Source organism: Trichophyton rubrum, assembly GCF_000151425.1.
Source record: "Trichophyton rubrum CBS 118892 genomic scaffold supercont2.2, whole genome shotgun sequence".
NCBI classification, from domain to species: domain Eukaryota; kingdom Fungi; phylum Ascomycota; class Eurotiomycetes; order Onygenales; family Arthrodermataceae; genus Trichophyton; species Trichophyton rubrum.
The window spans coordinates 1,300,679-1,326,859 of NW_003456427.1; the positions used below are offsets into that span (position 1 = coordinate 1,300,679).

Genomic DNA, 26,181 nt, shown 5'->3' on the forward strand with positions numbered 1-26,181 from the left:
CTCCCGAGTTCAAAAGGCTTCATCCCCATTTTATAATAAGTCGAGGCAAGGTTATTCATCGGGGTATAACCGCATTGTATGCTTGCATACAGCCATTTTCACCGTCCCTTGCATTATATTTTGCCACAGTACAGAGTAATAATAAACCAATACCGTGATAATAGTCAAGCATAACCGATTATCAGGTATCCACCGCTCATTTTTTGGGCTATGAATCAGCACCAGAACGGCAAATTCAGGAACGACCTGGTTTTCATAGGGTAAACTGATTCATGGCCAGCTGAGTTTCGAAGCGGAAAAGGTAAAGAGTGCAAGCCAAAAATTTAGTTATGCACTCAAAAATTGGCTATTCAGTCGTGTCACTGGTTATGAGGCTGTGTTCGCTCGTCAATAGGGTATTTCCAGCCTAGCATAGCCGATGTTACCGTGTATAGAGTGGCAGCAATAGGATAATAGGTCAACCACCTGTCGTAACTCCTCAATCAGATACAGAAGGGTAAAGCGCATATGTTAGGTCTCCACGTTGTGCACGGTGGCGGGGCAGTCTGGCTGAGAGAGACGTTGAGGTCCAGCTGCGGCTGATAACACGACCACGTAGCGAGGTCGGTAGTTTACTCCTTAAGAACAAGCAATTTCATATGCACCATAGTTAATATGTATACGTCACGAAGTTGATCTGTGCTGTAAAATAACTCGTTAACTGGCGTGGCAGTCACAGCTAGTTTCATCGGAGATTTCCATGGGCCATCGGTAGTTAATGTTATCCGTCGCTAATCCGCTAACTTAACTCGTTGGCTAACTAAACAGAACAGATTTCTGGCTAGGTCTACCGTGCCTGAGTGGCAAACCTATTCACATTTAACAAACAAATCCCTGATTGCCCAATAGGGGCCAGTAGCTATGTCCCTCGTCCAATACTCCGATACAGGGTCTGAAAGCGGATCCGGACAGGAAGACAAGGACAGCAGCGCATCGAGATCGACAAAGAGACGCTGCCGTGAGCCTGGCGGTGTGTCGCAAAGATCCGGAGGACAAGATGCTGCCTCTTTGCCGCCACTGCCTGCTGAATTTCGAGACTTGTACTCGACATCCGCGAGAATCAGCGTGCAAGATGATCCCAGCCTTCACAATGGAAGGACAAGGGCAATTCCCCATGTGGTTGGTAACTGGCCAACTCACATTTACCTAGAGTGTAGGTAGATGTTTCCAGTACCCAAAAATATAAACACAGGATTAGTAGTGACGTGAATATTCCGACCGTTGCTGATTTTTACTGGAGGGTACCCTAATAATACCGAACTAGGAGTCTTATCCAACATTATCAAAGGATGTGAAAGCACAGAAGGGAACGGCGTAGCTATTCATAGCCTCCTTTACAGCGATCTTGGTGCCCAACTACCGCTGCACATCAGCCTTTCCAGGCCTGTGGTACTTTTGACGGAGCAACGAGAATCATTTCTTGACCTTTTTCGTGACTACATCAAAAACTCAAAAATCCAGCCGTAAGTATCCAGCCTTGCGTCGATGATTCTATTGCTTACCCATTCTGCAGGTTTGAAGTCTCTCCACAAAACCTAGCCTGGGTGTCAAATTTTGAAAACACAAGGTGGTTTCTCGTCCTTCGGCTGAACCGCCCCGCAAATAATGGCTTGAACCAATTACTGCGTCTTTCAAATAGCAGTCTTGCATGCTTCGGTCAACCACCCTTATATGAGAGTCCTGGTGGTACGCAAAAACGAAAACACGGGAGGCAAGCAGGACACCAGCGTAACCCATCTTCATCTACTGGTTCTATTGATGCCGATTATACCAGCTGTTTCCATATTTCAATCGCTTGGACGCTCGAAGAGCCTTCTGATGACGAGAAGGAGCGACTTACATCTATAGAGTTACCAGCTCGTGACCTTATAATCAAATTCAATAATGTCAAAGTAAAAGTCGGGAATCAAATACACGGTGAAGCGCTTCTAACCTCGATCGCTGATGGAGCAGGCCTTGAGGGTGTCTAGGCAGGGGAGACTCTGGAGCAGCACGCATCGGCTCGTACTGGGATTTAAAATTATAAGGGGTTACAGGACCCTTATAAATGTATGACTACCACGATGAAGTCCATGAGCTGCCCAACCACATGCACTCAAAATCGGGCATGTACTTGCTTTTCCTAAAATTTAGTATTCTGAGTGTAGGCTTCTAGTATCGCTAGTGGTCCGAATTACTGAATAGACTGTCATACTTGAGTTTCCCGAAGCCGCAAGAATAGGATGACTGATGTGTTTTTATACGCGTCGGCCCGATAGGCGGGTTTATACTTTTCCGCGATTTAGAGGTATCACGTGATATTACACGCCAAGGCCGAGACCTTATTCTGACCTCATCCCTGCTGCTGGCCTCTAGAATTCACAACAAGCACACGAGGCGAATGAGCAGCTAAAGAGTCCATCTCGCGAGCTCAAGGTGCCTACCAAATACTAGTAATGACTGCGAATATACCCATCGTCACATGTGTATGTCGTTCAAAGGACTCCCTGTGTCAATCTTAGCTTAACTAATCTTTCACTAGGATGATCTATCTGCTTTCCATGCAAAACATTTCACTACCCAGGACTTCAACCCAACTGTAGCCTCTGACTTCTTTGCAAGCTCTTTCAATAACACGGAAGCTCAATCGACGGACAATGATGACTTATATGATGACCGCTTGGGGTATTACCTCGATGGCGTGAAAAGAACACTCACGGAGGAACAGGTTCAAATATTTCGTCACAGCGAGATCCAGGCTCTTCTTCGCCAGCGGCAACTAGAAAAGGAGTCTTCTAGTAATAATGGAAGCACTACATCGAACACGCGCGAAGAAGAAAAGTGTGATAAACCCAATAACGCGTCTTCCAATGCTCGAGATGTAATAGACCAAGATTTGGGAAAGCTCAAACCACCTAAACAACCAAATCACACAAATCAAACCATTACAACCCCAGATACCACGACACAAACTACTTTGAATAAAGTAATACCAAACGAAAAACCTCGGGTGGAGACACCACAGGTTCTCAAACCACCAACCGAGTTTCGACGACGAATTATCTGTTATGAAGATGCATGAAAGGAACGAGAATGAGAAGTGTCTGCTTTGACTTCTTAGAATGAGCTTGATATCCGTCGACTTACTCCCCTCTCTCGGGGATGTTCACCCAGAGTGGTCGTCTCCTTCCGAATAGAGAGATTAGCTGCATTCGTGGATTTCAAGGCAGAAATATTCAGGTAATTGATGGATTTGTAAGTTCTTCTAACAATTTTTTATTCCTCGATGCATAATATGATGAAATCCTTCGTATCGTCATCCTTAGTCGTATGCCTTGTCACCGGCTCTTTGTTGTTGTCTCTGACAGCTCAAAGCACTGGATCATACGAGGCGATGACGAGACATAATCTTCTCTCTGAAATCACAAATCACTCCGGTTCACATACACAACGAATAGACGAGACCCTTGCTAACCGCATTACTGCTCAGCAGGATAGGTTAAAAGTGAAAACATAAAGGAAGTTTCACTCGGTGTAAAAAGACGTCAATAGAACAAAACAACTATGACTTGTGTTATCACACAAAAACTCAATACAACGTCGAGCCCGTTCGCATAAATACCCCAGCTGGGGTCACTAGATGCTCTGCTGGATCATGAACTTTAGAATGGTGTTCTGGTCAAGAACTCGTTATCTGTTTCCGCACCAAGATTAGTTTCTTCCCCGTTCCCTTGGTTTTCGCGCTCCAAATCAAAAAGTCAAAAGGCATAGCTTAAAAACTTACAAGAAGCTATCAGTGGGCTAGCTCTTCCGGGTCAAGACCGTGAAACCTCAGCCAGTTGTCAAGATGACGCGTAAAGGCGCTATCCTCGTGAGATCTTGCAAACTCGTTCAGGTCGAGGCTTTCCTGGAGCTGGTCCGCGTCATCCTCTCCCGAATTATTAGCAGGCTCCTCAGACGGTGCTTCAGTGAAATCACGTCTTATATCTCCCGGTTCTGCCTTGTCCTGGGATTTGGCCACGGAGTCATCCAGCTTCTCTATAGCCTTGTTTAACGACTCCAACCTAATTGATAATACCATGGTTAGCATCGATGACAACGCGTCATACACGCTATATCACCGAAGGAAACCTACGTTTTTCTCTTTTCTTCTTCCTCCGCCGCCCACTTCTCTCCACCATTGAGCGGAACTCCCATGGCTTTTTATGTTTTTCCTTTCGGGACAAGTCTTTGTTTATTGGTGTTGGTTGAGATGTCAGATCTTTCAAAGAATCAAAGAGCAAGAGGTGCAACCTTATGTTTTTGGGAAGTCTTGGGATAAGGTGAAGCTGTGCAGTGGATGAATGAAGAGGAACAAAGACAGTTAAGAAACAAAAAGATGGGCATTTAAGTACATCTTTGATAGATGGACGAGACTAGGCTGCCGAGCCTCTGTCACACACCCCTGATGTTCACATAAATGCCTGACTCTTAAGTGCAGGTAGTTTGACTCTTTACTGAGAACAAAAGCCAAAGGGGCTCATTGTAGTGTGGACTACGCATTTTTAATTGCTCAGGCCTTTCTAGCATACTACAGTGGCGGTCTATCCCATCGATCTTTATTATTTGATTGGTGCGGAGAGCATTATCCGCCCTGTACACAGATCATATTTCCACTGGGCTTATACTGCCCTTGTTTTAATGCTTGGTTTTATAAGGGCAATGTCATAGGGCGAACAGGTCCGTACAGACTGTCTTGATTTGCCCCATAGGGGGATGTACTGCTGCATAAACTCCAACTTTAACGGGCGCCTTCCTGCAAGGCTTGATATTTTGTGATCTCAGTCTTCAGGTCTCGGAACTTCAGCAAGAGATGCCGCAACAACATAAGCGATTATTGCCTCTGATTATTATCAAGAAATCGCCGCCAAGAAGGATCCGGAAAATCCCACAGGACATGAACTAGTCAGTGAACTGGAACTCGATCTCGGGATTCCGAAAACACGGATGCAAAGTATGCGATCGAGACTTTAAATGGACCACATGTGCGACAACGCCCACGAGCCTGATGGGACGCTGGCTCCCGTCTCCCCGGAACAACAATAACGAACTCTGGGGAACGGGGAGGGCAAACGACATGCATATCATATTTGTTTTTCTCGCGGAACGCCTCTGCTGCTTCCGGCGGCCTCGCCTCTTAGTTCACTACCACACTGCTGGAGTGGCTTGTCTACATACACTCACTGGGGAGATGGCGATGTGTTTCTCCCTTACAGCTCATCAGGGCACACTCGTTAGACCATCACTCCGCACTCCAGACGTTATTGTCAGAGGTTAACGGTGCGTTCGTCTCATCTCTGATCACTGTGGGGCCTGGGATGCGGAAAGAACCGTTCAGGGGCAGGTGGTGGATATCAGACTAAAAGAGAGGAGTCAAGTTTATTATTTTCCGAACGATAATAAGAGCTATCCAGCAAACTTCAAGCCAAACCCAGCAACCTAATCTCAACCTCCAACTAATGTACAAATACACGAACATTGGACGTCGTCCAAGCCTAGGGCGGGCTGCCACGAGCATCGTCCTAAGCAATTGGGCTCGATGTCTGGTAATGGTCCTATTGGTAGATCCGGGATCCTGGTGTGATTCCCCGGAAATTAATTCGGACTCTGCAGCCCTTCGTCGCCGTTTCAGGGCCTTCGTCAAGCATCTGCACCCTCATTGCCTGCTTCGACCTCGTTCTTCTCATTGGGACTGTTGTCAGGCTCATCGCCAGGCTGTTGTTTATCTTCAGCTGTAGGCATCTTCAACTCTTGTCCATAGGCCTCTGGAAAGCAGAAAATGTACGAGCTTGTTAAGTCAAGCTTGCGTCGTTTTCTAGGAGGGCTGGCCATATCAGAAGGATCGGATCTCGGAAGCATGCCATTCGTGGTCCCAGTCTTCGAGTAGCCATTCCTTGTGTCTTGATATAAATTATTAGCTCGAGACGACACAACTTTTCGTACAGCTTTCTAGGAGCCTAGTTTCTCACTATCTGCTGGCAACTCTTCCAGGAGATTGCTTCCCGATGGCTTCCTGCTGTCAGAGCCATTACCCAAGGTTGCAAACCGCTCTTGCGTAGCGCTGTGGGCCGAAATGTTAACTATTAGCAACCACTTGTGTCTTTATACCATAGTTTAGGAGAGAACCAGACCTTGCAACACCATTGCCTTGCAATATACGTGGATCAGGCGGAGGGCTTCCATGGTGAACCTCCATAGAACTCGTTGGGCTTGGAATATCAGAATTCATTTTCGGCGAGCAATCTGGTGTAGAAGAATGAGAAAGGCAGCTCGTGTCTTATGCTGGAGAAAGGAAGAGGAAAATATTGACCGTCCTGCCAGCCAATTCCAATTCTGGATGAGGTCGAGGAGTGTCCATCTATTTATCCCCGGGAGACTCCATTATCTCTGAACGAGGACTCTGTTTTGGGAGAAGAAGAAAAGACAATAGCACCGACCGTCGCCACAAGTTCTCTCCTCCTTTTCCAGAAGACTTCATCGTCCATCAGGTTTGGCTTGAATACACAGAGCTCAAAAGAAAGAAAAAAAAAAAAAAAAAAAAAAACACACCAAAAAAAAAAAAAAATTGGGCGAGCGGATGCAGGACGTTTGAGCCAAACCACAATCCATGCTCCAATATCCTCCTACAACGGGCCTGCAGCAGTGGAAAAGACTGATAATCCCGTTCGGTTTTCTTTCTTTTCTTTTCTTGTTAACTCGATGAAGCTATCTGCCAAATCTTGACTGGATTCACACCGCCTTTCGTTTCATCAGCTTGATACTTGATAAGCCGGACATGGCCGTCGAAATATCGAAGAGCAATAGCCGGTTGATCTGAGCTCGGACGGCTGATCTCGATTATATTTTTCCATTTTAACCCAGAATGGAAGTACAAGTGCAGCTCCTCACAACTGCAAACTCTTTTTACTCGGAATTGGTGTGACGTGGAGCTTAATACAATAGGAATGTTCTCTCAAGATGCTGTGAATTTACGTTCAGACCGTTTTGGCTTTTATGCGCTAACTAGTGCCTTTCTGGAGGCGATTTGTGTTTTGCGAAATGACAATGACAGGCATGCATGTGTGCTTGTGCAAGCCCAGGCCGGGAAAGAGAGCTACGAGGATCACCCACCCTCCCACCCACCAGAAGGCGCGCGGTATTGGTTAGCCATTGATTCCCTGGACTTCGATATTCACTGCTGCAGTGCAAACCAGTATTGTCAAGAAAGTTTATTCAGGCTCAGAATAATGCATCCCCTCTGCCCTCCTGCACACCATTCTTTTTCTGAAACAAAATTTACTCAAACCATGTCTGCTCGACGTGCTCATACAAAAAACAGTCGATACGTTGCACTTTTCGCACTGCTTTGAAAATTCTGATTTGCACATCTAGAGGAAATGTGACATGCCATATCCTGACCGGGAGAAAAAGAAACAAACAAGTTGTATACCTGCCAACGGGGCGTTACCATGTCAGTCGCCGAACTTGTCTTTCTGTGGGGGTCCCTCAGTTACGGCTATATTTGATTGGCGGAGCATTCGACGGCTGCACGATTTGACACTTAGGGCAATGTCATGTCATTCATACTCTCACCTCGATAAGGTACCAAGGCGACCAAGGCGATATTGGGGGAAGAAGGGGGGAGTCGCCCCCTCGCCAGACAATATACTTGCTTATGCTACCTTTCCCTTCCGTCTCGATATATAACGACCAGTCATTGAGGCCAAGTTCCAACTCACCTATCTCAGACTTGTTGTGCTTCTTCACAGGAGAGCGAGCAGAGATAGATGGTAAGCGAAGCATGGAAGTGCTACGCCCTACCCATGATGAAATCACCATGAAAGCCATGCGGATATACTAGCAGCCAGGCTGGATCATGATAGAGAAGGAGCAAACTAACGGAACGACCAGTTTCCTATCTTTGGGGGATATTTTGATCGTTACGATGAAAACAGGATCAGACCTTTTCCCTCACCCTTACTTCTGCCCAGCGCCGAAGTCATTTGGGAATGCTTCGTTTTTGGAGTCAAAAGATGACAAGAGAAAGCTTTTGAATCTTTGCTGCCTGCGGATGCTGCATGAGAGTGGAGCCATGACATTTTTCCCGCCATTTGCGACTGAAGTACTCCGTACCTACGATATTAGTTACGGACCCACCAAAAAATAAAAATAAAAATAAAATTAAAGGAAAAAGGAAAGTCCCGGGTGAAAAAAAGAAAAACGGGCAAGCTACAGTCACTGACCAGTCAGCTTGAGAGAAGTCAGAGCCTGGATCTGTAACGGGGTCAGGTTCCAGCTCCAGGCCATCATAGGATGGTTGTTAGAGGGGAAAAGCAGCATCCCAGGCCTGACAGCACCGCTCCCCTGGGGACGTCTGCGTAACTTACCTAGTAACTGGTTGAAGGGGTGGCTTTAGTTAACGTTTTACAGCTCCTCAGATGACCAAAAGATACGGTCATTCTGGTGTTGGGAAATGGGCGCAGAACCGTTGCTTCGACTCTCCATTTTCCCTGTTGCATGCTTATGTTGCTGCAAGGGGAAAGCTTGAACTACCCCTATTTTGCGGGATCGATGCTCGTGGGGAGTAAGACGAAGAAAGACGCAGCGAGACGGCACATGATAATGGACGGATTCCATGCGGGTACAAGTGGTTAGCCAGAGGACCAGATCGTCTCTCATTAAATGAAACTGAGTTGGAGGGGTCATGATGTGCTGCTCGGATGCAGAGCAAAGTTCGATGGCGCAGTTCCCCCATGGGCAGCCGACCGAGCTGCGAGCGATGCCGGCGGAGTGGCCGTCCCTATTCTATGGGAACCGCAGAGGCGTACAGCCATAGAGCAAAAAGTCTTTCCATGATACCCACATAAATCCTCCTGGAGTGGAAGGGCATGTAGGCGGGAGAATTTTGATCGTCCGTCTCGTACTCCGTACGTTGAAGGAGTTCTCTCTCCTTGCTCATCTCTCCTGCATATGCGCTACTAACAAGGATCTGCAAGGTTTGAAGCCTTGTGAGCGAAGCAACTTGACAGCTCAGCGCGTAACTCACCAGTTGGCGGCCCCAGCGATTTCGTATTCGCACCCAGACGCTCTTCCAGATTCTCTTGATTGAAAGAGGAAAAACAAGGGAAATTAAATCGGTCGAATGAAAAAGGAGGTCAAAAGAATTAAAATATACTACCTCCTTCAATAAACGAATGCATGGACAACGCACCCTAGAAGGTGGAAGAAATACATCGCCGGCTTCGTGGCTTCCCGACTTTCTGACTTTCTATGGACTACCCTTACCGAGTACCCTAGTTGCAACTCTCTTATACCCAGATTGGTGTGAAAGTTGCTCCCAACTCTAGTTTACTTTAGGACGAGGCTAAAGTAGTAGGGAGTTCTAATTGTATGTCAAAGATAACTAACGACTATTTCTGTTAGGCAGCTTGATAACTACTACTATTCACTGCCAGAGAATTTGGCGAGGTCTCACTGTCCCTGAGCTCCCCTATAACTACCTAACCGCCAACGGAGCTTTGGACTCACATCTCCACCCTGTCTGGAAGCTAGGTGTATTTGGGCGGCGCCAATCGGTAGTATGGGCCGCTTCGGCACCTAATTCCCATCGCTTCCATTCAGGTGGTTTTGTCAGATTGGACGTAGTAGCTGGGGGGCTGGCCTGGGGTGGGTTCATCAAGATCGTCTCGGCGGTGACGCATATGGAATGCAATGGATGACCATAACCTTGCATGAATATTGCAACCTCTTTCACAACCTGGTCTTTGAATTGTTCAAGCGGGCTAACTTGTGTCATGTGTAGATATCGTGATGACATCTTTCATTTCGTAGGATAACGGCCATAGACTTTAAATTCGGCTCGCAAAGCGGCTTGCGTTATTCAATAACCTTCATAATGGCTCGTATGTTTCTATTTCTATCCAGCCTGACCGATAATGGTCAACATCTGAGACTGAATCCAGTGGACTTGGTTGGTCCACTCTGAGTTTCCTTGCAAATCGATGACTTGTTAACCTCTAATAACCAGGGGTTAGAATGTGATAAATAGCATCTCGCCAGAGTCCATGGATGACTGTCTGCTTGACCCCTGGGCGAGGGGCTTTTTTTCATATAACTAACGTAATAGAAACATGCTGTCAGGCTGCTGGTCAAACATGGCGAGCCTGCTGATTGGCGACAGGGGGAGCAACCTGTTAGTTTTTCTTCTTTGCCAGGTCGCTAGATCACCAACGAGGGCATAGTGATTCTGGAACACCAAGCAGAACAGCGCTGGGCCCCTTGGTATACGGGTAACTCTTACCAGTCCAGCCTTGCAGAGGTCGTAGGGCCATAGAGCGGCGCGGTCTTGAGCACACTTGAAGATCCATTCGTCAGAGAGATTGACATTACCTAGAGGCCAGCTATGTGGACCAACGGGGTCCCAAAGGTCCAGAACTCTGGTCCATGATTTGGTCATTTCGATAGCCTCTCTTGCATTCTTGCGAGTCCATCTAATGGACCTGACAATGAAGACAACGATCTGACTTTCCTTAGATCAAAAGACTGGAATAGAATCTGTCAACTTGCTAGTCATGAGCAGCAGAGAGTCGTTATGTGTCTTCGACAGCACGAGGATGAAACTTGCAGGTTTCTTCCTTTTCCCACAACGCCCGAATCCATTTATAAAGGGTGATGTGCGAGTGAATGATGCTAGTTAGCCGTGAAGGCTAAGCATTAACTGAAGAGAGTGACCTAGCTTGAGTCAGTCACTTCCAGCATTCACTCGTTGACTTGCCTCCAGCGTGCAGGATATCAACCAATCTACACAACTGCCCGTTGCGAAAGCAGGACTCTGTACGCAGAGATTCTCCGGAAAAAGTCCCAGGGTAGCGGCATGAGGGGGTCAGTGGTGTTGAGATATTTTCCTGGTCAATAGAAATAGCTGATATTCTCCGACTCGAGCATGAGTCGGGGATATTTGGTCCTCATTGGCTATTCCAGGATAACTACCCCTGGCTTGCGTCCATCCTAGACTATCGTGAAGCCGCATAAAAAAGTCTACCAAATTCGACGACCTTACATGGAAAGGTACATCACCTGCCTGTATAGAAGCTGTAAAATATATAGCTATCACACCGAAATTTGATCTGCATCAATAGCAAGACGTAAACTAAACGAACAGCAATGCAAGAGTGGCCGTTGATGATAGGAATCTATAAATGCATCTGCATCTAGATAAGAGGAGCCGCCGTATACGCTGCCTAGGCGGCTGCAGTCATATGGCCCTCTGATCTTAGTCCAGCATAATCCTTCCCGTCCCTCACTTAATGCCAGCTGCCAGCTTGTAGGGTATACATTGAACACGCCTATTCATATACGTACATACATAATACAGAGGACAGGAAACGATTGAAAATACAGATACATCACCGGTTTCCTGGCTTCCCATCCTCTCTCCTCATCCGCCTGTTCCTCCTCTGAGCGGCCCGGATGGCCTCTGGGGTGAGGATCTCATCAGGGAGCCGGAAAGAGGCTTCCTCAATTTCCGGCAAGGGTTTCCCAAATGCCATTCGCGTTCGGCCTCGCTTGTGCTTTTTGAGAGCTGCTTCTCGAAGATGAGGTTTGGAGAAGAATGATAGGAAAGGTCCTGTCGGCCAAGGATTGGGCTCGATGTATGTTGCTACGGGCTTTGAAGAATCCAGACCCTTGTTTCCTGTTGGCTGCTGTTGAGGCTGCGTTTTGGATTGCTTAACTGGTTGAGAGGTTTGATTGCTCTTTCGAATCTTCAGTTTTTTGTTTTTGGTGGCTGATATTACCTCCTGGTAGAGCTGGTGTGCAGCTAGACGGTCAACGTCGTCCGGGTCTGGGAGACTACCAATTGCCGTGGTTGATGTCCGTTCAGAGCTTCCCTCAACTATGCCACTTTCATCTTCGTCCTCGCCTTCGTTTTGTTCTTCATCATCATCATCTTCTTCTTCTTCCTCCTCCTCGGCTTCGTCTTCATCTTCGTTCTCGTTTTCTTCCTGCGAGTCTGACTGCTCGTCTTCTTCCGCCTGCAGTGCCTGTTCCCGCTCAATTCGCCTTCGCTTTTCCTCCTCTTTCCATGCTCGGAATTTTTCAAGCAAAGCAGTGACTTCTCCAACGAAATAGTCTCGTTTAGGCTCGTACAGCTTCTTTTCACTGTCGGTGACTCCGTTGATTCCCATGACCCGGAGCCAGTCGTGACCCTGTAGCTCGCCTAGTAAGTGGTCTAGTTGGGTCTTTTCATATTGAGCTCGCTCCTTTTCAAGGTTGCGCAGCTGCTTCTCTTGCCTTTCAAGCCTCCTGTGAGCTTTGAAAAAGGTATCTTCATCCAACAGGTCTTTACCATCAGCTCCTTCGAATGATCCAACATCAACGACTTCTGCGTTGTGTAAATTTTCAAGGGGATTCTGTGGCAGTGAAGAAGATTTTAGTTCTTCATGGTCTAGTGTTACTGGTTCAGCGAGGTCATCCACCAGGGTAACTGTCGTCTCGGCACAGAGGAACTCTAAAAGTTGATGCGTTAGCATGCAAGCAACCAGACGGTATATACCAAGCAAAACATATTACCTACCTTGTTTTGCTGGTTCCAAGCTAAGGATCTGTTCATAATTGGGGAAATACATGGCCAATTCACTCTTGGACGGCCGGGTGCCTCCATCATGAGACCGCAGGGACCTCTTTTCCCCTCCGGCTGGAGTTGTGGCAGTGGGCCCCTGCGGTGTTTTCAGATGAACTTCATTCTTAGTAGTAGCTTCAACACCCTGCATATCAACATCTTCTCCGCCACCCGGAGCTCTCTGGACAAGGGGCATATCTCCTTCATCCACCTGTATAGATCGAGGATGTCTCAACGAAGCCCTCGTTGGACGGACTAACGTCGAGTCACTGGTCCTGGTGGCAGAATTGGTTGTAGCATCCGGTTTAGCGAACGATAGACAGCCACCTGCGCTGGTTCCAGGACTGTCATCGCCGTTCCTGGGACTTCTGATGGTCACCAATTGCGTCTGTATGTGCCGCTGGGGTAGAGAGTGAGGCCGTGCAACGACGCTGGACTGGCCCTGAGCATCTCTGGCGCGCAGAGGGAGCTGCCCAGACACCTGGGGCGGGGAATGGTGTAGCTTTGTTCGTTTTGGCGGCGGCTCGTCGTGGGCGTAGATAACCTGGTGTGTGTTTGCATGGGTGTGTTCCTGGTGCGGAGGAAGTACCGGGGAGGCAGAGGTCGGCGGTGGCGGTTCGGCGAAGCCTGGCGGCGCCTGGTCGTGTTGCTGCTGGTGTTGCTGATGATGCTGGCGCTGTGTCCTGGTTCGCGTACTGCACGACGGCGGAGATGTCACGGTGCGAGTCATCATTTGGTTCGTGGTCCAAGGGGGCAAAAATCTGTGGCTAGACAACAAGCACCATGGCGGCAGAGCGGAAGAGAGGAGAACGAGCTCCCTGGTATGGGCTCTCGACGGCTATCCCTCGCACTGTTCCCGTGGGGCCAGCATGCACCTACGGCGTTTTTATTGTATTCGCGTCCTGGCAGCTTGTCCGCTGCGAAAAAAAATGACCTCGCCGTCGCCTCTTTTTCTTGACTATCTCGAAGTCGCGGTTGCTGCCCTGGAGTTAGGTTGGTTATCATATTACGATGTATACACCTTGTATCTTTCAACTTTGATGTGTATCAGTGTATTAGTACGGTATATTCCGCTGACTAATCGATAAAGTGAAGAAGGAATCTACAAAATGCGAAAAAATGTCTGCAAAAAGAGGATAATTCATGTCTTTTTCTCCTTGAAATAGTCTATTCTGATAGTGAATGTCCGGAATGACATGCAGTGAGGCCAGACAGAAGCCTGTTGTCGGCGCGGCTAATGCTATCGAAGTTGCAGGAACCGACTAGTTAATGGCATGGCAGCTACTCCGTACCCTTGGGCGGCTTAACCGAAGCTCGCCACTGGAGGCTGATTTAAACTACTGGGGAATCCCTGAGCTCTTATGCAATTTGGACAGGACTGGTTGTTTACGGTATTGCTGGTATTTTAAAAAGCTTTATCAAGGCTAAGATATAAACCCAGAATGACACAGGGTGCATACTCCAAGGGCTTGTACCAAATCCTGTTTGGTGCCTGTGATTAACCACGACTTGTCTAAGTAATAATAGGGGCTGGGAGTTATGAGACTAGGCGGAGTGAGTAAAAAGGGTATTTTTAAGAATAGGAGATCCAGAAAACTCTGGGTTCAGTAAAACGCAGCTAATCGAGGTCAGAAAACGTGCCGCAGGCGACAAGTATAGTTCCGGTACGCAAGTACTCACTTTAAGAAATAGGCAAGGCCCTGTCGTCTTGTTTCGAGGAACTTTGCGTTGAATTTAACTAGATTATTCATTAACTTAAGAGCCGAGATGAGTGTCTTGCGTAGGTAGAACATACATAATGCGCTCTTAGGCGGCAAAACTGGCAAGGACTTCTTGCAATGGGGATATGCCTCCGCAAGCTTGCATCGAAGGTCTACAAACTGGGAGTACCTATATTAATGGACGTAAGTTAATGCTAGGTGTTATGCTGTAGCCTAAACGTGCAGATGGACACAAACCTCATCCGAACCACCATGGATGCTCCCTAGACATTCTAAGCATCAGTACCGAAGTGCTCCGTGCTTTCAGAGGAGAGAAACCGGGGACACACCTCCAGAGTCTGAATGTTACATATCCATACGACATACGCCCCGATTCCCGACTGCCCCTTGACAACGGCATAGTTGTCGATGGTTACGTTTTTGGCCCAAAGCCCCTTGCTTTTATCGCATGAGGGGTCCTCGCTATGATCCTCTAGCGTTATCAGACCACTGGACCGGTCCAGGGAGGTGTGAGATGCATGTGAGATATTGCGCGAGTGCTTCCAGTAAGGCGGGGTAGCTGTCTGCGGGTTTGACTGAGGCGTTCCGGCGCGGGGAGCGGAAGCTGTCTCAGCGCCTATGGAATCCACATGGAGTGGCTGGGGAAGCATCGCGGTTTGCGCGCGAGGCGATCCGACCGGCTCCATCCATCAGAGTATCAGAGTCCGGCTGGTTTCGAGGATTTATACTGCGCCCGGATAGAGTCGTTTTCTTCAAAGGAAAGTGAGTGAGTGTATGAGAGGGTGGTAGAGCACTGTTTCCGGGTATGCGGGAAAGGCCGGCTTTCGAAAGCGTTTAAAAGAGCTAACTATACATGAGACAGCATGCTTAGCGAAGGCTGGTACACTGACGTGGAGGGTGCACCGTGTGACTTATCAATGCGTGTCTCAAATTCACACATGGAGAGATTGCATGGGGTGAGACAAGACCGGGAAGCTTTAGGATAGGGGGTGTACGAGGTCATCCGCAGTCCATGGGGGGCGAATGACAGCAGCTCTACCGATAGTTGAACATACCTAAAAAGAAACACACTAATAACTTCGGTTGATGGAGAGAGGGTATGGGGCGACGACAGGGAGGAGTTCTGCTGGAGATTAGCAGATTGGGGGAGAGGTTGGTTGGGTTTGACGTTTTCCCTCTGGAGAACTGCGTGAAGAGCGACGCAGCCAAGGCCTAGTGCCACCTCGGCTGGTCGCTAGTTAGGTCCCCATAACCTTGCAGATCCACGTCTGATCTCGAGAAAGCTCAACAAGCTCAACACCACCTCGTCCTTGAGTATTACACCGCGCACCAGCCCTTTTCTACTCTTTTTTGATGGATATAAAAGCTGCAACACCTCCGTCGTCTTCATCTTCAGCTTCAACGTCTGTTTTTAGGCTTTTAAGCTTATCTAAAAATAAAAATAAGCAACGTCGAGGATGACATAAGTTACATCCAAAAAGGGAATAGTTTGTCTTGGCACTAAGTTTGCCCGCAAAGTGAGCGCGCTAGTCCCAAATAGGCTTAACCTAGCCGATCCCATGGCCATGCAACTGTCCAATCACGGCTAGCCTCGAACTTTTTAATATTTGTTTGTCTCAATTACCTTTTTTAGGCTTGGAGAGAGCAAGGGGCAGAAGAGCGAGGAGCAGGAACTTCTCGCGCTTTCTCGTCCCCTTTTTTTTCTTCTTCTCCTTTCTCTCCGTCTGCTTCTTATCTTCTCCATCTCTCGCTTTTCAGTCGCCATCAGCTCTGCCATTCTTTGCCCCAGTCTCTCGCTCTTGTTGATTAGTTGCTTTTCTCGCACGTGTGGACACTTATCAGCCTGGTACCTTCTGCTGCCATATCTGTCATACCCCAGGTACGTCCACGAGGATTGTTACGCATGTACCCCGTCGACAGTTTTCACAAGCACCCGGTTCCTCGACTGTGGAATCTCATATCATATATCTTCCTGTCAGCGGAGATATTTAGAGTCATGTTCTTTTGCTAACTAACTACCTAGCACTAGCTACTGTCGCCATGTTCTTCCCAAAAGCTCTTCTCGCAGCCGTTGCTGTTGCTCGCCTAGCCTCTGCACAGGTCGTTAACCCAGATGATGTGGACAAAGCTACCAGACGTCAGTAAATCTGTGTGATCTGTCGAGTCTTGAAATATCACCAGGCTAACTCTTGCTGTACAGAACAATGGTGTTTGGCTCAGCAAACCTCATGTCCTCTTATCTGCCTCCAGCTCCCAGGGACCTCAGAGACTCCAGCAGCAAACGACTGTGATCCTGTATGCGCTCCTTGCCTCGTCTCCGGAGAGAATACAGGAATAGTAGCTAACCCGCATAATTAGGACACTCTTGTTTTTGACTGCACCTGCAGCAATGGCAAGACCCCCAACGCAACCGAATACTCTCAGACCATCCCATACTTTCTCTGCACAGAATCCAACAACCTATGTGTCAAGAACTGCAATGGCGACCATGCTTGCCAGTCCGCCTGTCGTCAAGACCACCCATGCGGTGCTCAGAGTCCCACTCCACCAAACTCCACCGCTAAGCCTACCATGACAGCCACCCAGACTTCCAGTACTTCTGCTACCAGCGGTGCCGTCTACACTGGATTCGGCGACGGGTCTGCTTCTGCTACCGACGAGCCAAAGAAGGGTATGGCAAGCCCCCAGGCTCTCCTGAATGTCGGCCAGATGTATGGAATGGCTGTCGTGGCAACCGGTTTCCTTGCTGGATTTGCTCTTCTCCTATAAGTCATGAAATAGTCTGTGTGAAATGACCTAAAGGATATCCGCAATGTATACATGAGCTCTTTTCCTTTCTCCGGACCTTAGATCCTTCTGTTTATTAATATCTTTTAATGGAATATCACTGGGCGCGGTTAGGGTGTTATCCGGGGTTCATTGTTGATAACTTCCGTTGTAACGCCTGCCTTGGGTCTGATTTCACACTCATCCTCGTCTCTTTTCTTGAGCGACGTTGTTGATAATTTTCTTTTTCTGTTTGGACGACGGTTTTAGCCCATCTCCGCACGGATGCCTTTGCGGCCCAAATATACATAATGCTTATTAGCTTAATTTGACACCTGTCTACATTTCTTGCCATGATAAAAGAACGTCGGCAACCCAAAGCATGTGTATCACTACCTGTTCTGTCGAAACCCAACCTAACATAACGCCATGCTAATAGATAAGTTTGCATAAAGCATCCAGAATAACTTTTTTTCTCCATCTCTCGAAATCAGCACACTCAACACAATCAGACAAACTACTCTTTCTTCGGTCGCTTGTGACTGATATCTTCATCTTCTAAAATCTCATCTGATTCCATACCTCCCATCTCCTCATCCTCGTCCTCATCGTCGATACCCGCTCGTCGCTTGAGACCCTTCATCTTTCTAGTCTGCAAGTCACTCAAATCCTGGCGACCAAGATGTACTCGTCCAATCTTATCGCCAATGCTGTCCATACCAATATTCTTCTTCGTTTTCTCCATATCCTGTGGCCTCTTCCCTTGTTTCATCGCCGTCTTCATGGTGTCCTCATCAGCTTCTCTGACTCTACCGATTCTAAAATCAAACTTTGGTCCAACTTCTTCTAGCTCCACGCGAGGCAACTTATGACCGCTCCTCCTGGTTCGGATCTTGTACCACCGCAAATGAATGGCCGGCAAGGAGTTGTTGGTAGCTGAAAGACCACTGTCTTGGGGCTCCTCAGCAGCAACCATGAGAATGTACTGCAATCCTTCAACGTCTATCTTTTCGGTCTCTTCACCCTTGAAAATATCCAAAAACATGCTCTTGAGCATCTTGAAGACTCCGGAGGTCTCGTCGGCCCATATAGTTCCCGAGAAAAGAATCATGGGTTTCATACCCACGCCAACATTGAGCTGGAAAGCAGATTTGGCATTCTTTTGTGCCGCAGCGTCGGCTTCCATCTCAGCTTGTGTTCCTAGCAGTAGTAGCTCGCACATGTCGAGCACTTTGGAATCATATATACGTAGTATGGTAATGCAGTTTGGCCTCTTCTTGTTGCTGCTGCCATAAATAGCGATGCCACACTCATTCTTTGTGGCTAGAAACTCAAGGCTCTCCGTGTTCTCGAATGGGTGAATGTTTTCGTTCTTCTTGTGGAACAGAACAGAGTGAGGTTTTGTGAGCGAGTGGAAGGTTTTTAGCACTGTATGGAGCGGTAAAGGACATTTTGGACCGTGGAGCAGGAGTGTTTGCTTTGGAGGCTCAATCACTTGCGGTTCTCTGGCCTTGAGAATGCGCCGCGTTCGGGCATTCCGTGGTACCCTGATCAATGTTAGTATTCAAGTTACAACAGAAACATAGTAGTAAAATGAAATGGTTATACTTACACTTCTCGCAGCATTTTGTCAGTGAATTGTATTCAAATTGTCGAGAAAACGGCCTGTTCTATGCGCAGTTGAATTAATAGGTCTTGTTCTTGTGAAGCACCTTTTTTTTTTTCCCCTATCAAAAGCTTCCTCAAAATTTTGAATTTTGATGCCAAGATTTCGCCCATTAAACTTTTTGGCTTTCCAGGATTTTGGTTTATCCGTATCACGTGGAGATAAGATCATCAGATAACGACTATCGATGTCCGCCAACCTTTATGCATCGGATTGAGGAAAAGCACCTAAGTTAGGGGAAATTTGGCACAGATAGATACCTAAGGAGCATAGTATATTGCTTATAGAAGTAGTAAGAGGTGGGTATACTTGTTGAGACTGTGATTTTTCGAAGAAACCGTAGCAAGGCACGGAAAATTGAAAAGAGTCGGTGACTTGTAGATTAAAGCCCAGCGTACGGAATACAATGAAGCGAGGAGCTAGAGCCTATAACCGAGCTGCGTGCTGAGTGCGTATATAAGTTGAGGCGATGTAGAATCGTATTGCGTATTGATAGTGTTTGCTGTGTCGACGCTGCCTGCGCCTCTGCGGCTGCGCCACACCTTCCCACGCCGCTTTTTCGAGTTTGCGTATCTGGTCCTTATCGGCCTCAGTACGCCGCCAGTCAACAATTAACGGACAAAACACCGTCGTTCTCCCATCTCTACATTGCTTAGGCCTTGCAGGCTTCCTTTTATCATTCTTTATCTTATAAACTAGTGACATTCTCCATTGCTACCCCTATATTCTCCGCGAGCTTCACTCTTTGACCCTCAGCTGGGAATATCACCCCATCACGAAGCCCGCTACAACCCAGCCCAACACTCCGCCTCCAGCATCTACTTTACGATAGAACTACACCTACAGGCTTTCTCCCTCGCGCGCGATATCGTATTATGGCGTCTCTTAATCTCTCGACTAACGGACCGTCCATAACAAAGAGCTACCAGTCGGTAGTGAACGCTCCCGCTCCAACCGGTCCCGCGGCGGCTTCTCCAACATACGGATCATGGGCCTTGTTCTCCGTTACAACTCCCCTTGTAAACGCATTCCAACAAGGTGGTGCCCAGAAGGAGAGTGTACTGAAGGTCCAAAGCACAGGAGGTACGTCTACCTTTGCTATAGTGTTTTGCAGGGGCCTATCCGGACTCGACTGACGCACGTTTCTTTATAGAGGGTGAACTAGTAGACCTGATCGAGGACTTCTCGGAAGGAAAAATACAATTCGGTTTTGTGAAAGTGAAAGACCCGAACACCAGCCTGCCAAAGCATGTCCTCATTGCTTGGTGTGGTGAGGGAGTCCCTGAGCGAACCAAGGGTTACTTCACTAGCCATCTAGCTGCCGTCGCCAAATTCCTGCAGGTGTGTGCGAGATTGCCTTCTGATTCCAAGCAAATCGACCATTATTTCTGACAGCTTTATTTAGGGATACCATGTTCAAGTCACTGCTCGTTCTGATCGTGATCTTACTCCAGAGAGTATTATTCAGAAGGTAGCCGATGCATCTGGTGCTAAATACTCCGGAGATGCCTCCGTTCCAGCGCCGGCTTCGACGAAACCGCCAGTCGCCGCGAAGCCAGCCTTTAACCCTACCCGCACCGCTGGTTCATTCAAACCTACAGTACGAGGTAACTTGCCTGGTCACGCAGCGAATGAGCCAGTCGATGAGGATGGATGGGGAGCGGATGCCCCTCCAGTTACCAGAACACAGCTAGAGAAAGTTGAGTCAGCATACAAACCTACAAAGGTTAACATGAAGGAATTGACTTCACAAAAGTCAGCTACCACTTCGGGGCCTGCCGTAGAGAGAGAAGCACCGAGTGATGTAGTAAAGGGTGGATATCAACCAATTGGCAAGGTTGATATTGCAGCTATCCGAAGGCAGGCGAAGGAAGCTGGACAGAACGTTAACGACCGCCCAGAGATAGTCAAGGGAGCCTATCAACCTGTTGGAAAGGTAGACATCGCTGCTATCCGTGCCAAGGCCAAAGGTGATTCCCCAAGCACGATCTCACCTGCACCCACTGGAGGCTCGGGTGGTAACGATGAACAGCCAAAGTCTCTTGCTGAACGCTCAGCAGCCTTTACTGCTTCAGAACGGTTGACCAGTCTTCCCAAACCAAAGGTTACTCCTAAATTTGGTGCGGTGGCTTCTTTCGCTGGGACCAAAGCCCCACTACCTGGTGGTTTTGAATCCAAGCCCCCAGTAGCTGCAGCCCCTGTTGGAATTGCCAGTCGAACTTTCGCCGACCAGGGAGGTAAAACCCCAGCCCAGCTTTGGGCCGAGAAGAAAGCCAAACAAGGTGGTGTCATTAGCCCTCCCCCAGTTCCGGAAGCACAGCCAAAGGATACCCAGAAGAGCCAGGAAACAGGGTGGAAGAGTTCATACACTGGAAAATCATGGGCTCCAGTTCAGACAACAAAAACTGGCGCATCTGCTGGCCATGCGGAGGCTCCTGGTGCTCCAGAACACGAGAAGCATGAGGAGCAGCAAGAGCCCCAGACTGGCAATGTTGGTTCTATCCGAGACCGATTTGCTCACGCCGCTCCCATCGGTGTTGCAACCTATGAACGATCTGCTCCCTCCCCCCCACCACTAGATACCAGCAACAAACCGACTTCAGGCCGCGGTGTCCCCATTCCGGGACTTTCTCAACCACCACCAGCACCTGAACCAGCACATGAAGAAACTCAGCGGGCGGTCCCACCTCCACCTCCACCCGCAGCTGAGCCGGAAGAAGAAGAACAGGAGGAAGCTCCAGGCTCGCCTATCCGGGTAGCAATGCCTGTCGGCCGCGGAGCAACACACGATGAGCACCCTGCTGCTCCGGAGCAGCCCCCAGTGCCAGAAATTACCCAGCATCAGGCCGTACATGAAGAAGTGCATGAGCCAGCAAAGGAAGAAGAACAGACTTATACAACCGCACCAGTGGCTGGTAGTGGTATTCAGGCTATAGCGCAGTACGATTATGAGAAGGCTGAGGATAACGAGATTGAACTGCGAGAAGGAGAGCGTATCACCAACATTGACATGGTTGACGAGGATTGGTGGCTTGGAGTCAACTCGAGCGGTGAAGCGGGACTCTTCCCTAGGAACTACGTCGAACTTGTCGAGGGTGAAGGTGCCGCAGAAGCTGCTCCTCCAGCACCGGCTCAGCCTGTCCATGCAGAACCCGCCGCCGCCGCCGCCCCTCCACCACCAGCTGCCCCTCCTGCCGCTGCCGCCGCACAGCACACTGCTACTGCTCTGTACGATTATGAGGCTGCCGAAGACAATGAGCTTAGCTTCCCGGAAGATGCCAAGATCACCAATATCGTGAGTGTTCCACTTGTATCTGCTGTTCGACCTGAGCTCCCTGCTAACTTTTCTTGTAGGAATTCCCCGATGAGGACTGGTGGACAGGCGAGTACCAGGGTAAGGTCGGCTTGTTCCCGGCAAACTATGTCCAGCTCGACAGCTAAACGGCAGCATCATCCTCTTCGGTGTACATACCACTACTCACTCCAAGGGAAGCCTTCCTTCGGCTATAACAGTTTTGGGCAGCGCCCGTTGCCTGCCTGCTTGGTTTGCCTGTTTTTCATTCAGTTTCTTGTCCACTGGATTAGTTCTTGTAAATGCAAAAGCCACTAGAGCCTTATTCTTACATTTCTTTTCTTCTCATCTCCATTTCCGTCTCTCCCTCCGATGTAGATATATATCAAACTGCTTCTGCCTCGACTTTATCGCCCTCACGTGCCTCGGCTCGGAATAAAGAATCTCCGTCTGCAAAATTGGAACCTTAGCCTAAACTCAAACTGGAACCTGAAGCAAAAAAAAAAAAAAAAAAGGCAAAAAAGACGCCGCCATCGCGAAACAAAAAGTCAACGAAGCGCATCAACACCTCTTCTGCTGCCCCAGCTGAAGCCCGTTCCCCCCAGCACCTCGAACTTCGCTCTTTTCGACGGACGTCTCCAGCTGCCTGTCGCTCTCCACGACCTTTACCGTTTTTTTCCCCTGCCGTGGTCTCTATGCCGGAGACGTCGGCGGTCGCCAGCTTTGTTTTGCCCTCCTAACACTTTCCCGGAAGCCCCTTGCGTTACCCGGCAACGTCAAATACAGTGCTTCCACGCCATAACCCGGATACGCGGTAGAGCTCGTCAAAATGACTTCCTTGGGCGACGACTTGCTTGTAACCGTCAACAAGCTCCAGGACTTGGTGTTCAATACCATTGGGAACGATTCCTTGGATTTGCCACAGATTGTACGTCTGCCTGAATAATATACAGGGACAACGCCGAAATACCAGGTTTAGCCCAAGCTAAATCTTTGGTTAAATCTCTGTCTATAGTTTTATAGAGTATAGAAGAAAAGAATACTGGCTGACTGGGTACCTCTCTTGGGTCACTTTCTGTTGTATAGGTCGTCGTCGGCTCGCAATCGTCTGGAAAATCTTCAGTTCTTGAAAATATCGTTGGACGAGACTTCCTACCCAGAGGAAGTGGCATTGTTACTAGACGGCCCTTGATCCTCCAGCTCATCAACGTTCCCTCGGACAGTGATGACGAAAATGAACCACACACTGCCGGCAGTGTCCAACAGCACGGAGAGTGGGGAGAATTTCACCATCAACCTGGGCGGAAATACACCGATTTTGCACATATAAAGCAAGAGATTGAGAACGAAACCGCGAGAATAGCGGGAAATAACAAGGGAATCAACCGTCAGCCGATAAACCTGAAGATCTTCTCTCCACATGTGCTTAATTTGACTCTCGTGGATCTTCCTGGATTGACCAAAGTCCCGATTGGTGACCAGCCTTCCGATATCGAAAAACAGACACGGACGTTAATCTCAGAATATATTGCCAAGCCAAACAGCATTATTCTTGCTGTGTCTCCTGCGAACGTGGACATTGTCAATTCTGAAGCTTTGAAGCTTGCTCGCCATGTTGATCCTGTTGGCAAACGAACTATTGGTGTGCTCACTAAGCTGGACCTTATGGACCATGGAACCAACGCAATGGATATCCTTACTGGCCGTGTCTACCCATTGAAGCTGGGTTTCATTGGAGTGGTTAACCGCTCTCAGCAAGATATCCAGGCAGGTAAATCTCTGGCAGAAGCATTGAAGTCCGAAGCCGAGTTCTTCAGGCATCATCCTGCCTACCGCAACATGGCAAACCGATGCGGTACCCAGTTCCTTGCTAAGAGCCTGAATACTACTCTCATGGCACACATCCGTGACCGTCTGCCCGATATCAAGGCCCGCCTCAATACGTTGATGGGGCAAACCCAGCAGGAGCTGGCCAGCTATGGAAACAAACAATTTAGTGGACGAGAGCATCGTGGCTCCCTGATACTCCAGCTAATGACACGGTTTGCTTCCTCTTTTATATCATCCATCGACGGAACTTCCTCCGAGATATCAACAAAGGAATTATGCGGCGGAGCAAGGATTTACTATATCTTTAATTCCGTGTTTGGAAACTCCTTGGAGACAATCGACCCCACCCACAACCTCTCTGTCCTAGATATTAGAACCGCCATCCGCAATTCAACCGGCCCTCGACCCAGTCTTTTCGTTCCAGAACTTGCGTTTGACCTACTTGTGAAGCCTCAGATAAAACTCCTTGAAATACCCAGCCAGCGCTGCGTTGAGCTTGTTTATGAAGAACTTATTAAAATATGTCATACTTGCGGTTCAACCGAACTTTCTCGATTCCCAAGGCTGCAGGCGAAGCTGATCGAGGTCGTATCCGACCTTCTCAGAGAGCGCTTGGGCCCATGCTCAAGCTATGTTGAGTCTCTTATTTCTATCCAGCGTGCATACATCAACACCAACCACCCTAACTTCCTTGGTGCGGCTGCGGCCATGTCATCTGTCATTCAAAACAAACAGGAGAAAGAGAAACAGGCTGTTATTGCTGAAGAAAAGAAAAAGCGGGATAGACGGCGGTTGAAAGAGCTTGGAGCCGCAAATGGAGTCGCTACCCCTGATGAAGAGGATAACGTAGATGAGAAACAACAGGCTCTTCCGGTCAGAGGACATTCCTCAAAAGCTGCTAGAACCGGATCCCCACATCCCGGACGCAATCCCGAATCCATATCCTCTGCTCTCAACGGCCTCCAGTCTGCCTCGCCCCCACGATTGGGAAGCCAGCATGGAAATGCCAAAGATTCGTTTTTGAACTACTTCTTCGGCAAAGACGGCCTGCCTGGCTCTACTCCTCCCCCAACATCCTCTGGCCTCTCGCGCCATGTCAGCCATGCAATGGAGCCTAGCTTTAGCCAGAGTTTCCGTCGAAATGAAGTCCGCTCTCCATCCATTCCTCACTTCCCTGCCCCTCAGGAGGAATATGCCCCAACCGAGTACGGTGATATGTCGTTAGCCGTAAGTTCTTAACCACCTTTTCCCCATCGCCCTTAGAGGATATATAATACTAACACCTAACAGAATGACAACGCCGAACCAGTCCTGACAGACCGCGAGGCTCTGGAGACGGAGCTCATCCGCCGCCTTATTTCATCCTACTTCAACATTGTCCGTGAGACAATAGCAGACCAAGTCCCCAAAGCCATCATGCACCTTCTCGTCAACCACAGCAAAGAAGTGGTTCAAAACCGCCTAGTCAGCGAACTTTACCGAGAAGATCTATTTCCCGAACTCCTTTACGAAGACGACGGCATCAAGGCTGAACGCGAGAAGTGCGAGAAGCTACTAGAAACTTATAAAGAGGCCGCGAAGATCGTGGGCGAGGTTTTGTAAATTATCTATCCACACGCTCTCTCTGTTTATTTTACCTCTCCTTATCTTGGTCTTTTATGCTATGATTTATCCACTTCCTTGTCTCGTATAACTAACGCACACCACTCTTTTCTCTCCTTTTGGTCTTGATATGACTCCGTTTTGTTTTTGATTGGTGCAAGTAATTCGTCCGCCGCTGATTGCCACTCATCTTTTTCGATATTGTTTTATTACATCTCACAACTCTATAATAAACGAATCACACCACGACGGGATTGAAGGATGAGGGGATGAGTGGTTGATCTTCGAACTCGGGGATTGACGTTTGCTGATTTGATAGATGAAGAGAAGGGGTTGGGGTTGAAATATGGAGCCGTGATATATATATGGCTTTCATGTGGGAGGCAGTGGAGTTTATGTATACATGTAGTTATGTAAAATGGAAGATCCTTCTGAATGTTATGATGTTCTCTACGTATAGCCAGTCGTGTTACAGGTTACCTTTAAAGACTTTGAGAGTATCCTGAGTGCAGAAATAACTTCATTGTTGTATATATTTTCTGGAGGTGTGAGAGGGGGTCCTAAAACTAATCAACAGCACCATTAAACCGATCATCCACTCTACCCAACCACCAACCACCAATCCCTCAAGCCATTCTTTCGTATGACG

The 26,181-nt window shown here is 48.3% G+C and overlaps 13 protein-coding genes across 13 annotated transcripts; 6 read left to right on the plus strand and 7 right to left on the minus strand.

Moving 5' to 3' along the window:
• Positions 1-900: 900 nt before the first annotated feature.
• TERG_02050 (uncharacterized protein) lies at positions 901-2,009 on the plus strand (the record flags this gene model as incomplete). The annotated part of the gene is made up of 3 exons (XM_003237280.1): positions 901-1,192; positions 1,280-1,502; positions 1,553-2,009. 3 exons carry the CDS (start codon positions 901-903, stop codon positions 2,007-2,009), a joined length of 972 nt encoding a protein of 323 aa, XP_003237328.1.
• A 412-nt stretch (positions 2,010-2,421) lies between these two features.
• TERG_02051 (uncharacterized protein) lies at positions 2,422-3,100 on the plus strand (the record flags this gene model as incomplete). Its single annotated transcript, XM_003237281.2, has 2 exons — positions 2,422-2,504; positions 2,561-3,100. The coding sequence occupies exons 1-2, from the start codon at positions 2,475-2,477 to the stop codon at positions 3,098-3,100; spliced, it is 570 nt and encodes a 189-aa protein (XP_003237329.1). The 5' UTR covers positions 2,422-2,474.
• Positions 3,101-3,811: 711 nt separating this feature from the next.
• Positions 3,812-4,215, minus strand: TERG_02052 (uncharacterized protein; the record flags this gene model as incomplete). Its single annotated transcript, XM_003237282.1, has 2 exons — positions 3,812-4,082; positions 4,154-4,215. The coding sequence occupies 2 exons, from the start codon at positions 4,213-4,215 to the stop codon at positions 3,812-3,814; spliced, it is 333 nt and encodes a 110-aa protein (XP_003237330.1).
• A 1,482-nt stretch (positions 4,216-5,697) lies between these two features.
• TERG_02053 (uncharacterized protein) lies at positions 5,698-6,286 on the minus strand (the record flags this gene model as incomplete). Its single annotated transcript, XM_003237283.1, has 3 exons — positions 5,698-5,957; positions 6,027-6,118; positions 6,189-6,286. The coding sequence occupies 3 exons, from the start codon at positions 6,284-6,286 to the stop codon at positions 5,698-5,700; spliced, it is 450 nt and encodes a 149-aa protein (XP_003237331.1).
• Positions 6,287-7,193: 907 nt separating this feature from the next.
• Positions 7,194-8,139, plus strand: TERG_11795 (uncharacterized protein). Its single transcript, XM_047750853.1, has one exon. It carries the CDS (start codon positions 7,441-7,443, stop codon positions 7,741-7,743), a length of 303 nt encoding a protein of 100 aa, XP_047605567.1. The 5' UTR covers positions 7,194-7,440; the 3' UTR covers positions 7,744-8,139.
• Positions 8,140-9,116: 977 nt separating this feature from the next.
• TERG_11796 (uncharacterized protein) lies at positions 9,117-9,853 on the minus strand (the record flags this gene model as incomplete). The annotated part of the gene is made up of 1 exon (XM_047750854.1): positions 9,117-9,853. One exon carries the CDS (start codon positions 9,851-9,853, stop codon positions 9,533-9,535), a length of 321 nt encoding a protein of 106 aa, XP_047605568.1. The 3' UTR covers positions 9,117-9,532.
• Positions 9,854-9,975: 122 nt separating this feature from the next.
• On the minus strand, positions 9,976-10,492 carry TERG_11797 (uncharacterized protein; the record flags this gene model as incomplete). Its single annotated transcript, XM_047750855.1, has 2 exons — positions 9,976-10,052; positions 10,156-10,492. The coding sequence occupies 2 exons, from the start codon at positions 10,490-10,492 to the stop codon at positions 9,976-9,978; spliced, it is 414 nt and encodes a 137-aa protein (XP_047605569.1).
• Positions 10,493-11,441: 949 nt separating this feature from the next.
• Positions 11,442-13,388, minus strand: TERG_02055 (uncharacterized protein; the record flags this gene model as incomplete). Its single annotated transcript, XM_003237285.1, has 2 exons — positions 11,442-12,544; positions 12,611-13,388. The coding sequence occupies 2 exons, from the start codon at positions 13,386-13,388 to the stop codon at positions 11,442-11,444; spliced, it is 1,881 nt and encodes a 626-aa protein (XP_003237333.1).
• An 812-nt stretch (positions 13,389-14,200) lies between these two features.
• TERG_02056 (uncharacterized protein) lies at positions 14,201-15,026 on the minus strand (the record flags this gene model as incomplete). The annotated part of the gene is made up of 5 exons (XM_003237286.1): positions 14,201-14,273; positions 14,336-14,393; positions 14,451-14,545; positions 14,614-14,639; positions 14,706-15,026. 5 exons carry the CDS (start codon positions 15,024-15,026, stop codon positions 14,201-14,203), a joined length of 573 nt encoding a protein of 190 aa, XP_003237334.1.
• A 1,390-nt stretch (positions 15,027-16,416) lies between these two features.
• On the plus strand, positions 16,417-17,145 carry TERG_02057 (uncharacterized protein; the record flags this gene model as incomplete). The annotated part of the gene is made up of 3 exons (XM_003237287.1): positions 16,417-16,513; positions 16,577-16,671; positions 16,735-17,145. 3 exons carry the CDS (start codon positions 16,417-16,419, stop codon positions 17,143-17,145), a joined length of 603 nt encoding a protein of 200 aa, XP_003237335.1.
• Positions 17,146-17,659: 514 nt separating this feature from the next.
• TERG_02058 (uncharacterized protein) lies at positions 17,660-18,364 on the minus strand (the record flags this gene model as incomplete). Its single annotated transcript, XM_003237288.2, has 1 exon — positions 17,660-18,364. One exon carries the CDS (start codon positions 18,362-18,364, stop codon positions 17,660-17,662), a length of 705 nt encoding a protein of 234 aa, XP_003237336.2.
• Positions 18,365-19,683: 1,319 nt separating this feature from the next.
• TERG_02059 (uncharacterized protein) lies at positions 19,684-22,543 on the plus strand (the record flags this gene model as incomplete). The annotated part of the gene is made up of 4 exons (XM_003237289.2): positions 19,684-19,891; positions 19,962-20,149; positions 20,214-22,103; positions 22,163-22,543. 4 exons carry the CDS (start codon positions 19,684-19,686, stop codon positions 22,247-22,249), a joined length of 2,373 nt encoding a protein of 790 aa, XP_003237337.1. The 3' UTR covers positions 22,250-22,543.
• Positions 22,544-23,765: 1,222 nt separating this feature from the next.
• Positions 23,766-25,532, plus strand: TERG_02060 (uncharacterized protein; the record flags this gene model as incomplete). The annotated part of the gene is made up of 2 exons (XM_003237290.2): positions 23,766-25,157; positions 25,221-25,532. 2 exons carry the CDS (start codon positions 23,766-23,768, stop codon positions 25,530-25,532), a joined length of 1,704 nt encoding a protein of 567 aa, XP_003237338.2.
• Between the last annotated feature and the right edge of the window lie 649 nt (positions 25,533-26,181).